The sequence below is a fragment of the Leptidea sinapis genome, chromosome 6 (genome assembly GCF_905404315.1).
Source record: "Leptidea sinapis chromosome 6, ilLepSina1.1, whole genome shotgun sequence".
Lineage (NCBI taxonomy): Eukaryota > Metazoa > Arthropoda > Insecta > Lepidoptera > Pieridae > Leptidea > Leptidea sinapis.
This window is the reverse complement of record NC_066270.1, coordinates 9596403-9610878: the sequence shown is the minus strand read 5'-3', so window position 1 is coordinate 9610878 and position 14476 is coordinate 9596403. Positions and strand designations below refer to the sequence as shown.

General features: G+C 34.8%; 1 protein-coding gene across 2 annotated transcripts in view; it reads left to right on the top strand.

The window, feature by feature from the left end:
- LOC126964960 (cell division cycle and apoptosis regulator protein 1-like) overlaps positions 1 to 14476 on the top strand; it is a 29711-nt gene that overhangs the window by 3175 nt on the left and 12060 nt on the right. Inside the window, exons 2-11 of one of the 2 annotated variants that reach the window (XM_050808316.1) lie at positions 137 to 285; positions 1728 to 1953; positions 3287 to 3582; positions 3949 to 4210; positions 4514 to 4670; positions 5943 to 6259; positions 7451 to 7621; positions 8437 to 8715; positions 10547 to 10782; positions 12019 to 12121. In XM_050808316.1, the coding sequence (XP_050664273.1) occupies positions 137 to 285; positions 1728 to 1953; positions 3287 to 3582; positions 3949 to 4210; positions 4514 to 4670; positions 5943 to 6259; positions 7451 to 7621; positions 8437 to 8715; positions 10547 to 10782; positions 12019 to 12121 (2196 nt within the window). Of the gene's footprint in view, positions 1 to 136; positions 286 to 1727; positions 1954 to 3286; positions 3583 to 3948; positions 4211 to 4513; positions 4671 to 5942; positions 6260 to 7450; positions 7622 to 8436; positions 8716 to 10546; positions 10783 to 12018; positions 12122 to 14476 lie in introns of those variants that run through there. The other variant, XM_050808317.1, reaches the window with a different exon arrangement.

Genomic DNA, 14476 nt, shown 5'->3' with positions numbered 1-14476 from the left:
AAATACCTAGTGTATTTGTTTTTGTGCAAATACACTTATGACGAATTCTCACAATCAAAAGTTCTATCTGTTCTTAATAGAGCATTCCTAAAGAAACAGAGTATTTTGTAAACATAGCATGTATGATTGGTTATAGAAAAGATCTCGGACAAGAAGCCGATCTCGCTCACGCGACCGTCGCGATAGTCGCAGTCGACGTGATTCGCCCCCTCGTAAACGTCCAGTCATACACCAAGCATCACCTATCAAGTATGTTGTCAGAGTACCGAGGATACCTCTTGATATGTAAGTAATCAAAATTATGTACATTTATAAATAGTTTTGCTAACATGTTATTATATAAAATGGGAGTTCTGTATGACTTCAAAAAGGTTGTGTTATGATTAGTATAAACACAATCACATTAAACTAATTTATATTTTTCATTAATTCCAAATAAGCGGAAACAAAGGTTTTCTTGCTTTTAATTCAAAATTGGTCTCTATACTATGAGAATAACTATGTGGGTCGTATCTATGTCAGTTAACAGGAAGAACCTTGTTTACTTCGTCATCATTTTTGAAGTGAAACTTCTTTAAAATTGTTGGGATTTCAAACCAACGGATGCAACGGAAAAAACGACAGGTAAAAATGTGTAGGATGAAGCCGGCAAAGAATGAGACAGAAATATGCATACTATTTTATTTTTATGTATGATCCGAGTAGGTATACTTTAATATATTCTTATGTCATACGCACGCCTTATACCAGGAGAACATAAATATGGTAGTGGTGTTAGTAATGTCTTTCATAGCGGTTGAAATCATGTGTCATCCTAGCAACATGTACCAGGACTTTATATGCAGTTTAGAGGTTCAGGTTTCATTTCTGACATGTGTACTTTGTACACACACAATTTTTTTTTCTATGAGGTTTGGTAGATCGTTAAATTATATAAGGAAGAGGAATGGTTCAAGAATAGACACTGGTGATACCCCATATTCAGATTAGTCCCAGAAGACCTCCTGCCATTCACACACTTTTCCATAGTGGCATAGCTTCCTGACCAGCATTGGATGTTTAACACTTAAGAGTCGGTAATACTGAAATAGAACAATAGTTATTCAGCCAAAAGTGTTGGAGACTTATACATTAGTGCAATTTTACTAAACCTTATTGAGGTCAGGAATTTCTGATATATTTATGTAGTTTCTAAATTTGTATTAGGTTAAAAATCATGTCGATTTTATAATTTTTTCAAGTATATTTTACTTATTATTAACGAATAACAACACAGATATAAAAATATGCATTATTATAGCATAAATGGAATGAATAAAAAATATGCTTTACCAGTGGGAGGCTTCTTTTGCCCCGGATGCCGGCTAGATTATCGGTACCACAACGGCGCCTTATTCTGCCGTGAAGCTACTGCTTCACAAACAAACTTTGCAAACATTACTATGTTTAAGCATTATTGTGTTTCGGTCTGAAGGGCGGCGTAGCTTGTGAAATTACTGGAAAATGAGACTTAACATCTTATGTCTCAAATTGACGAGCGCAATTGTAGCCGCTCTGAATTTTTGGGTTATTCAAGAATCCTATATGGTACTGAATTGTAATGGGCAGGGCGTATCAATTACCACCAGCTGAACGTACTACTCGTCTTGTCCCTTAATTTCATAAACAAATTTAAAACGGAGACATGCATGAAGTTTATAAAAATAATACTTTTACATTATTTTCAGACAAAAAATGGATGTGCCAGCGATATCACAAAGATATAATAATCTTTATATACCTTCAGATTTTTTCAAAGTTCATGTTAAGTGGGGCGAGACTTTCCCACCACAGGCTCCATTTTCCTTGAATAATCCATGCCAATACCATATTATGAGTAAAGAAGTCACAAACCCCAATGAAAACACAGCCGTCTTTGAACCTCCAGATGCAGATTATAGATTTTCAGCAAAGGTACAATAATGTTACTTTCTGTATGGTTAAGAATAATGCTAATTTCTTTAACCCTATAAGTTCAGAGCTCTCTAAACATTGACTTGTTTAAAACAATTGGTTTTGTTTATAGTGTTTATGTTTTTATAATCAACTTTATTTGTTCTTGTCTAACCCCCTTGTTCATCATTATTGACCATTGTCTGCTAACTTAAAACAGCCTCTAAGGAGTGTTTTTTCTCATTCTGACTTAGGTCAATAGAAGAAAACAGAGTGAGAAGTAGCAATGCTTTAAGTTAGCAGACTATTATGAATAAGGGGGTTATTGTTTTACTAAAATTTACATGTTTCATAGTAATAATTTGAGATATTCAGGACTACATCCACGAATTAGCGATGAACAGAGATTGCATGTGTTATATTCTTGATAATGTAATGTATGCTCATAGGCATATAAGTGAATTTGCTAGAAACTGTCATAACCATAATGTTAACACCAGGAACACACAAACTTATAATTCCTACTACTCGGCTAAGTCTTTTGTGGGGCGATGTATATGCTGTTGCAACAAGACCCCAGAAAATGTTCAAAACAAAAGTATTACATTATTCAAAAGAATTGTTACAAAACGTTTGTGTGGTAAAGGTTACAATAACATAAATGACTTTCTTAATGATACCACAGATTGGAAATGGAGTGACCGCCCTCAGGCTATTAAATAATAAGTTTAATTGTACTATATTACCTTGTAAACATATTTTTTCTATAAAAAAAAAGCCCGCTGAGTTTGTTGCGCCCGTTTTTCTCAGGTCTGAGGCATTCATTTTGGAATGGGTGATAGTTTATGAATTTCAATAAGTGAAGTCACATCCTATTTTGAATAAATATATTTGAATTTGAGCTTTAGTGAGAGCACTTTTTTGGTCAACAAGCAATAAAAGTCATTTATTTTAACAAAATCATTTAAATTTATTTTAAAAAACTCAACCAATCGCCTAGTCTAGCCATCGATTCGGTTATAAATAAAAATGCGTTCATTTATTATCACTTAATGTAATCTTAATAACACTTATTTGTATTTGTTATTTGAAGAATCAGCAATAAAAAAAAAACGATTCAAATATTTTGTCATCCTGCGGACTAGTGAATTTATGAATAAAGTTGTGGATCCAACAAAATTTGTCAATGGTTATAAATTTTGGTGGGTTCTTTTTTGTCTATGTTTTTTCTCTCATAAATCTGTTGATACCAATTTTTCGATTTAACATTACGACTTGGGAATACCTTTTAAGAAAAAGTGCTTTATAAATACACACATTTTTTTCACTACTACAACCTTATAAATGTTTTTAGGTTATGCTTATTGGCATGCCAACATTGGAATCACTTTACCAGAAGTGTGGTCTGACAAAGCAGGATGAAAAGGATAAACGCAGCAATAGCAGTAAAAATCCCCTCCACCCTACAAGATTGGTTAAATTTCTAGTAGGTCAAAAAGGGAAGGGTGGTGAAAATTTTGCTATCGGTGGCCCTTGGAGTCCATCATTGGACGGTGAAAATCCTGACACTGATCCTGGAGTCCTCGTAAAGACAGCGATAAGAACATGCAAAGCTTTAACAGGAATTGATCTTTCTAGCTGTACTCAATGGTGAGTATATATTTTTTCATGTTGGAAAGAAACTGGGTGTAACGCTGTATGTGCCTTAATCCTAACATTGAAATCAAACGTTTCTTCACCTAACTATATCAGTCTCAATATATTTTCAAGTTCAATTCATAATGACCATTCACTAATGCAATAATTACATGAAGAAACTTTTGTTTTTAAATCATGGTACAACACACATTCAATATGTGAGATGTATGGGGCTATTGCCCACTGCTTGCTGACAGTATCGGACGCAGAGTGATGTAACAGCGAACCAAATGCAGTTAACTTTCGCGTACAGGATGTGTGTCCGTGCTGGGAGCTGTGAGTGAGTACCAGTCTATTATAACCTCATTAACCGCGCAGGTACCGAATGGTGGAGTTTTACTACTGGCGCGAGGACAAGTCGAGACTAGAGTGTGTGGTCTTGTTCCTGCCCGACGTGTGGTCCGTGCTGCCCACGAGCCTCGAGTGGAAGACCGTCGCGGACCGATATAAGGCAGCCTGCGAGCTCGCGCTGAAGCAACTCGACGGAGAAGAAAATAATTCCAGCGACAGTGGAGCTCCGGAAGCGGCAGCGACGGCCGAGACACCGGCATTGGACGGCGACGCGGAGAAATCCCAAATTGTTTGTTCCCAGTTTTTGTTTGGTTTTGTATCCTGCTGCCTAGCTGCCTCAACTGGTCTCCGGGGCTGCGCTTATGGGACGTCGTGTCAATGACGCGCATCAGTTGTACCGCCAAATATTTTTAAATCGTACAACATTTAAACTGAATATATCTCTCTTAAATTTGGATAGAATTCTCTCTCTTTAAATTTATATAAAAATGTATATATTTCAAATTAAATTTAATCAATATTAAATATCCTCCCATTGTGAAATTTTATATATGTTGCAAACTGTTGTATTGTAATGATTAACACTTTTTAGGATATAAAAGATGCTGATGATAGTACGATAACAATTGATGAGAATGATGATGAAGAAGAGGCACCAGAACCGACACATTACTCTAAAATAGACTTGAGAACAATCAAGGTTGATCAACTGAGGCAGGAGCTGCGAGCAAGAAATGTTAGCTGCAAAGGTTAGAAACAATATAAAAATTCATCAGTAATCTTAACTATCTCCGTTTATTACCTAATTTGATTATATCAATGCTTTTTGTCGGAACGCCATAACTTACAAATGTTTCCAAACTATTGACTTACAAGTAAACATGGTGTAAAGTTATGTACCTGAGAATAAACCAAACATATGCTAAATGCTTACCAATGAACTAAATGTAGTTTTTAAACCGAGTATATCGGTTATACTGAAGGTTTTCGAATGTCCACACAGCCTAACCAGTAACTAAACTTCATGCTTCCGAATAAGCCGGACATAAGCAATATATTTACTAAAAAACTACAAATAATTTATACCAATATATTAATTTATAAAAATGTGATATCTGTATCAGAATGTTGTCCCTATTGTCCCTACAATGATTATTCTGATAGTCAGCGATGTTTGAGCCTAGTATAGCTGTGAAAATAACAGGTTCGTTTATCTAATTTCATATATTGCTATTTTAATTACCATTGCAGTAAGGGTTATAGATAATGGAAGGAAACAATCTACACAATCTGTTTACGAATAAAATTTGAAAAAAAAAACAATTATGAACGATGCGGGACTCGAATTCGTGACCTCTCGCGTTCCGTGCGAGCGCTCTTTCCACTGAGCCAACCGTTCGCGTTACTTATCGTTGATAAATCTTGTATGTCAAGACATACAAGTTCAACTCTCAGGTTGCGGCTTCGTCTACACTTTACAGGATCTACTTTACAGTTGATAACATGCTCAACCCTAATATTTTCATATTACGAAATTGATTTGAGATGTCGCTCTTTCTAATCTTAAAAATAATAAATTTGGATTATTTACACAAAAAAAATTGTCGTTATTATGTTTTGTATTTTTAATGTAGGATTGTTTTTTTAGGATTTACTATTTGATGTCCTTTAGCTAGATTACTTCAGTGTGAGCGTTTTACAAATGCATCTATTTACATGCGACACCTATCTCTACTGCTGTATAAATCAAGACTTGGTCCGTAATTTTTTTGTTAAAATTTGTGATATGACTCATAAGAATTAGGTTATTTTCATTGACAGGGTAATTATTATTATCAATCAGCACCCAGTTCTGAAGATGCAGATCTCGAACCCGCGACCACTTGCGTTCCGTGCGAGTGCTCTTCCGCTGAGTCAACCTGTTCCAGTGACGTACCGATGATAAATCTTGTATATGTCTCGTTCAACTCGTTATTTGTGTAAAGTTATACTTGATATAAATTATTATTGAAATCTTTTAGGACTACGAGCTCAATTAGTATCACGTTTATCAAAACTTATCAAAGCAGAAGAGCAAGAAAGTAACAATGATGATGTGATGGAAGTGGCTGATGATGAAAGTGACCAAGAAAAATGTAGTGAAGGCAAGGAAGACACTAAAAAGGAAGTTAATGATGAAGTAAATGATGAAAATAAAAATAATGATGGCAACACAAAGGCAGAGACAAAACAAACTGAAGAGAAATCTAACATAACTGAACCACAAAAAAGCGAAGTTAAAAAGGAAGAGAAAAAGAAAGTGCTGACTGAGAAAGAAATTGAAGAAGCTAAGAAAAAGGTAATTGTTGAATTGGTTTTAAGGCTATTTTTTTATGTTTTTAACATGTTTTAGGAAATGATCGGTTGATATAGCTGTGGGTTTTTTTGTGAACTGAAGAATAGGCAACAAGAGTTAGTTAGTACAGTTAGTAATAAACACCCATAATATTAACTACCTTGTTAGTATCTAATCTAAGTTTAAGGGAGAAATGTGTGAATGTAAGTGGGAATATGTGCCTAATAGAAGCGTAGAAAGTATGGAGGATAGAAATTACAATTTAATATTATTGCGGGAGATTAATTTGTAAAGAATCTTTATGAGAGGGGAATGGCATAAAGTAAGAAGGAAGGGATGTTGATGGGGCGAGGGATATCCTTCGGTAGAAGGTCATATAAAGGAATTGACAATTTAGGGCAATAGATAAAAATATGTTCAAGAGTACCTTCCTCAAGGCCACATTCACACATGGAATGGTCCCTAGGAGAACGAAAAAGTCTACATGGTGTTGAATGATCACCGCCGCCCACATTCTTCTGCAACACCAGAGGAATCACAGGAACGTTCCGGCCGTTTCAATAAGTGATTTAAAATCGCATTAGAAGACGAAGTGTCGGAGCTTCGAAATTTGACTATAAAGTCTGAACAGAAAAAAACAATAAGTTGCACTATATTGCTGTGTCTTTAGGAGGAAACGAAATGAAAGGTGAAGAACAAACATAAACTTGTTATGCCTACTACTCGGTTAAGTCGAGTATGTCTTTTATTGAGCGATGTATATGCTTCTACAATATGATCCCAGAAAATGTACAAAACATATGTGTTACGAAATTTAAAGGAATTGTTAAAAAACGTTTGTGTGGGAGAGGTTATTATAGCATAAACGATTTTCTTAATGATACAACGGACTGGAAATTAAACGGACACCCTCAGGTTCATTAATTATAAATGTTTATTGTACGATATTACGTTGTAAACCATATTTTGAAAATAAAAGAAACCCGCTGAGTTTCTTGCGTCCGTTCTTCTCAGGCCTGAGGCAGTCCATTTTAAATGGACCACCCATTCATAATTTTTGACGTTTGATAAGTGATTATGAATCCTATTTTGATAAGAAATATTTGAATTTGAAAACATGCCATCCAGAATTTGATTGTCAATATTTTTAAATATGTGCTCTCAAAATAACGATTAAACATGTGTTGTTTTCAGTTGGAAAAAGAGAAGCAGACTTTAAAATCTCATTATGAGATGCCGAGCTCTCCTCATATTGTGGTCCACCCGTCAGTTACAGCTAAGAATGGGAAGTTTGCCTGCAGTGTAGCTACCTTGTCTTTGCTGCTTGACTACCGCATCACGGACAATAAGGAACACAGCTTTGAGGTTATCAATCTTATTTATATTTTATTTATCACATTCTGTTGAGATTGTGTCGTCCCTACTAATATTATAAATGTGGATGTACGTTGCGTTCGTTACACTTTTAAGCCGGAGCTACTGAACCGATTTTGATGGGTACAGTGATAGAATAGAGCTTGGGAAAGAACATAAGCTACATTTTTTCCCAGTAAAATCTATGGTTCCCTCGAAAAAGTGAAATTCATGTCGATGAGCTATAACTATACCGTTATAGTAGGTTTAGTTTTCCATAGCAATATTCATCGAAATAAGATTCATATGTTGGGGACGGGAGCGAAAACGGGAACCTGAACATAACTGAATATGACATGAGATCTTCAATTCCAAACTTGCTTATTATTTTTAAAAACCCTTTATCGAGGATGAAGTCGCGGGCATCAGCTAGTAATATTATCTATTAATACCTAAATAAAATATACTATGTTATGCATTTGTTTGTGATATCTATTCTGCTACAACGATATTACTACTAGAAACAAGGTGAATAAAGTGCAGAATATCCCATTTGTTATACTGATCAAGTTATCAACTTTCATCCCGGGCACCCATTGGTCGCCATAAAAGCCATGGAGCTGTCCAAAATAGAGCACTCTGGCGACTGTGGGGATTATTGTTCTCCTATTAAATGGATACTCATAAAAATAAGTTTTCTATTTATTCATTATTTAACTTGATTGGTTTAAGGAGCTGGTTGTAATCTGTGGAGCATGTGTGGAGTTCATTCTGTAGGATATCCAGACTAATTCACTTTTGTGGAATTCATTGTATATTTTTTGTAGTTGTTTGTTTTCGCCGAGCTATTCAATGAAATGCTTATGCGTGACTTTGGATTTTACATTTACAAAACTTTGTACACACTGCCCGAGAAAGTAGAAGAGAAAAGCATTGCAGAGGGCGCAGAGAAAAAGGATGAAAAGAAAGATGACAAGGAGAAGAAAGATGAAAAAGATAAGAAAGACGACAAAGACAAGAAAGATGATAAGGAAAAGAAAGAAGATAAGAAAGAGGAAAAAGATAAAAAGGATGACAGGCGTGAGTCTCGGCGTCGCGATATAAAGGTATTTAATTTTTCCTTATTTCTCATACAGCAAAACTTGTGGCAAGCAATTAAACGTATAATTCGTAAAATGTGCCGACTAAGGGACGTAATAACGGCAGGAGAAAAGAAAGGTCAAAATATAACCGGTGTCCTGTTTGTGTTTAGTATTTATTTCATCACTATATTTTAATTATTTAGTATACACAATGTTGTATAATATTTTTATAGCAATTCATAAGATAATTTACTATATATAAAAAAGCGGCTGAGTCGGACTCGCCCATGAAGAGTTCCGTAGCAGTAAATAACATAATAAAAGTTTTTGTTAAAAAAAATAAAAAAATGTTTTAATAATATCTATTTTTTATTTAAGTTGATTTAATGAAAAGTAAATGGCGATTTTCGATTTATGACGTACGTGGGTAACACTGAAAATGTTTAGAACTGGCTAGTTAGAAACATTGCTAATGAAAACTTTTTTTGAATTTCAATTTAAGAACTCTTTGGTAACCTAATGTAGTATTTTGCATTCATTTTTCATTTGTTTTTGTGAATTGGCGGCAAATCTAAAACTCTTGTTACACGTGAAAATGAACCTAACGCGAGAAAATTCCCGGTCAATGATTTATTATGGCTTTCGTTGTGGGCTTACTCAACAACAAAGCTATGATAGGCTGCGATTAGCATTTCTTAATGAAGCCCCATCTCGTGCCACTATTTACAATTGGTTTAACGAGTTTAAGCGTGGACGTAGCAATCTTAATGATCCGCGTGAGTGCAGTGCGACGAATGGATGGGTTCCCCATACTTTAACCGACGACCAGAAACACCTTCGCATGAACTGGTGTCGCCAAATGTTAGATAAGTTCAACGCGGTGACTCAAATGCTGTATATGACATCGTCATTGTTGATGAAAGCTGGATATATTGCTACGAACCCAAAATCAAAAAATCATATTAGAAACCTCAATATCATTTTTGAAAACGTATTCATAGAAAGCGCTTCAAATGATCAGACTCGTATGGGTTTATATATATATATATCTAATATATAAAATATTGGGTAGGTCTGGGAATCGGACAACATCTATTTTTCATCCCCCTAAATGTTAAGGGTGATCCACACGATTTGTTTTTTAATTTTTTGACTTCTTTTTTAAATTTGTTTGATTATGAGTCAGCATTAAGAAATACATACAACTTCAAATTTTCACCAATCTACGATCAACAGTTACTTTTGTATCGCAATTTAAATATCGGCAATACAACGTTTGCTGGGTCAGCTAGTATATCTATACTATAATATTATAAAGCTGCAGTGTTTGTTTGTTTGTTTGAACGCGCTAATCTCTGCTACTACTGGTCCGATTTGAATGATTCTTTCAGTGTTGGGTAGTCCATTTATCGAGGAAGGCTATAGGCTATGTTTTTTTTTCGAAATTAGAGATCCGTAATAAAATTGCTATTTTGTAACACAAGGTGTAAAATCGAAAACCTATTTTTGCGTGCACTGCAAAAACTATTGACAATAGAACAAAATGATGTACAGGCTATAATATAGGCTATATTTTATTACTTATAAAACTATTGCGTGAATTATACTTTATATGGCAAAACAATGTTTGCCGGGTCAGCTAGTATTTATATATATACGGGGGTCATTCGTATGGGTTTGATCAAATAAAATTTTTGAGTAGTTCTTACAGTTTCGGAAAAGTGGCTGTGACATACGGACGGACAGACAGACACGACGAATCCATAAGGGTTCCGTTTTTTGCCATTTGGTTACGGAACCCTAATCATTTTGCTACTACTAATGATATTAAATAAACGATTTGTTGTGTTGATAGGATCCTCACAGCGATGACGACCGCAGTAGTTCGCCACGCCGCCGCAGCAAGGGAGTGGAACTGCCGCCAGACCCGTACCTCCTGCTTTCCCTGGTGTACTTTGATACTGCTCGCGGAGGAACCATCACCAAGAAGGATTTGCAAATCTTATTCATGAGCCTGGGACTGCAGCTGTCAAGGTCACAGATACGAGTGGTACTCGAGAAGGTGTGCATCAAGGACAACTTCAGTTACAAGTGAGAGACCATTTAGATTGTTGTTGGTGTGTCTGGTATATATGACAAATATTTTTTTTTTAAATCAAAACCAGAAGTATCCAACATTTCGTCTTAGTCACTGCCATACATTTAGGAGTAACAGTGTAGGACTTTGGGTTCAAGCAATAACGGTTAACAGTGACCTGTATGGAAGTTTGAGAGAAGCGTATTGTGCCATGCACAATCAAAGACCTTATTATTAATATAATTAAGAGGATTAAGATGTCGAAGAAAATTCTAGGTATATTGTGCCCCCTGTTTATTCTAGCACGCCTGCCCTCGATTCCCTACGTCTAGATGAGATTTGGAAAAATCGAGGCTAATAACTTGGAACCGTGTGCCCCTTATTGTGCCGAGATTTAAATTATATCCTCAAAACCTATTACTTTTAATAGTTGTAGGATCCTCAGAAGATTTAGGCAGGGCACATCCTCTGCTCTGAGTGAAGGTATTTTAACACACCCCAGTCTGATTCTGGCAATGGCTTTGCATTCCAGAGGCCATCGCATCAAAGGCCTAGGCGACCGTATTTACAGAACATCAGGTGCAGAGACTATTAATTGATAAAAAAACTAAGTTTTGACTTTTATTAAGTATTATTTACGCACAGTACATCTACATCCCAATCAGTCTTGAGCATTATATCACTCCAGCTATAGCTCACCAATGGTTCTGTCATTTGACAATCCTCTGCCAGTTTTGCTTTCGATGGCCTCTATATATGGTTAAAATCCCGTGGAAGTATGTATTCAAATTCAAATATTTTTATTCAAAATAGAATGTTACATCACTTATTTAAAGTCAAAAAACTACTGTGGTATCATTAAGAAAAGTCATTTATGTTATAGTAACCTTTACCACACAAATGTTTTTTAACAACTCCTTTGAATAACTAGCAAATTCACTTATGTGTCTATGTACATACATATCTTGTCCAGATTCATTTACAGCGATTGATCTGTGGATGGAACGCAACGTTATTGCAGCATTGTCAAAAGAAATAGTTTGGAATGTATGTTGGGCCAGTAAACACTCATTTTGCAAAGGCATCGGCTATAAAGACCTGTTGATTATATAATATGTTTAAAAATGTGATCTGTTGCTAAAGTCACTTTTATTTTTGATGCTACTTGACTAAATTATTTTGTCTAAAGTAATTTTGTAAAAGTAAAACTGTTTAGGGACGATAATAATTATATCCTGTCATGTTTGTAGGACGCTGATCCAGGCCATCAAAGACTTGGCATCGGGCACTTCAGATGCGATGCAAGATTTGCCTCTACACACCATGGTTGTCAACACAGAAGTATTGCCTCAGGTAATCAATTACGAATATTGAAGTACATATTAGTACCATATCGATAATAAAACAATGAATTCGACAAAATATGTAGATTAGACTGCTTCAGAATAAAAAATTATTTTTCGAGTAAATACATATGAAAAGTTGTTTTGTTTAAACAAAAAATAACCTCCTAAGAGATGAGATTGATATCTTGAAAATTGAGCTGGTGCATGGGGGGGTTCCCTTTCCCATGTAAAATACGTTTAAAAAAAGTTTTTTTCTTTATTTTCAATGTAAATCGTCGAAAAAAAAATTTTCAAATTTCCCTCCTCGTTTTTTCTTTAAGTAATAATAAAAAAGTTACAGGGCTTTAAAAAACGAAAATTATAAAAAATAACATCTTTTCTCTTTGGTTTCGACAAAGAATTGTTTTATTTCGTAAAGATCTTTACTTTAAATCTATATTTAGTCTGTCAAACATATTACAGTAGTAAACGATATTGCTGAGAGAGGGATCGCTCTAGTTGAGGAATTTAATCAGTACGCCACTAAAGATGAAGAGCAGAAACAATATCTATGGAAAGTTGTCCAGCACCATCGTAAATCTCGATTTGAATCAATTTCGATTTTTTTAAATTGATTCAAATCGTTAGCTGATGTATCGATTCACAAAAAAAATCTAAGGTCTAAAAGATCGATTTCTAAAGAATCGAGCTTTTGTTTGCATTTATAATGTAAATATAAAATCCATTTTACGAAAAACATGGAACATACTATTATAATAAATGTACTCGGTAAAATCTGTTCGTTTTAGTTCAGGTAAATCGATAATAGTAATTATTTTTATTACCAAATCAAATTCATATCAGGTATGGAAGAAGTTATGTATTTTGAAGAAATGTATTTATTTCATGAAAAAGTGATATTTCTCATCGCTTTATACCTACACTTTTAAAGCAGATTTCAAAATAATTAGCAGTTCATTACAAACTTATTTGGATATAGTTTTAGAATTGAATGTTTAATATGAAACTCTTTAATAATCTTTCTGAAAGAATACGATGAACCCAAAAATCGCTATTTCAAGTTTTTTTTGTATCTCAAGTACGAAATAATCACCGCAATCAATATCTACAGTTCTGCCGACAAAATGACCGAAAATTTACGTCGTATGCGTTAAGTCTGTGAAATATCTGCCAAAGACATTTTGCGCGCAATGCAGACTCGATAGCACAAGAGTTGTCTGCGATAGACCTAGACGGGATATACTTTAAATATCGTATAAAACAGAAATATACGTTAACAGAGGGCGAGTGACTCGTTCTAGAAGTGAACACAGCATGCTTTTAAATGTGTTCTAGATTTTATATAAAACTAAAAACAATAATTTAAGGCATAGATTAACACAAACGACCACAGTCCCCAAACCAATAGTCCACTTTTTCTAGCAGAAGTCTTCTGAACCTTAGAGACTGACGGATTAAATGTGTCCACCTCCTGACAAACTTCATTATACAGAGAACAAATGCGACTGAACGTTTTCCTATTAATAATACGGCTGCAATAATAATAATATTGACACACTTTTTACACAAATTATCTTGCCCCAAGTTAAGCATATATAGCCTGTGTTATGGGTTACAAGACAATGATATATTTAATACAATATACTTACTTAAACATACATAAATACATTTAAACATCCATGACTCGGAAACAAACATCCATATTCATCATATAAATGCTTACACCTACCGGGATTCGAACCTCTAGCTTAGTAGGTAGGATCGCTAACCACTCGGCTATACAGGTCGTCAATGCAATGCCGTGGGACAGCCAAGTAAATTCTACTTAATAATAGGGAACTGTCTATGTTGTGGCCATGAATCAGTTTTTGTAAAAAGACAAGTTCTGGAACTTTCCTACGCTGTACAAGAGGCGTCATATCTAAATGCACAAGTCTAGATTCGTAGCAGTCTAACTGACGACAAAGATTACTTGAATATGAGGGATAATATAAAATTTTAGCTGTACTTTTTCTAGCCTCTTAATGTGAACTTTGTGAGAAGGGTTCCACACCGGACTCCAATACTCTAAAATTGAAAAATATAAATATCTTTGACACATCAGAGTCTGAAAAATTTAGTTTGTCTCATCACAAAATCTGAAAAACGAGATGACTTATTGGAAATATAGTTAATGTGCTCTCTAAAATGTAATTTATTATTTTATTATTATTTATTAATGGAAGTATATCATATAGTTAGTCAGTTCACTTAAAATGAGCAATGATCGTTGATTGCTTAGGAGTTACTGCATTAATATTTAAATAGCTCTCACAGAGCGATATTTCCGCGTGTTCTCACAACTTACTCCTACAACGCCAGA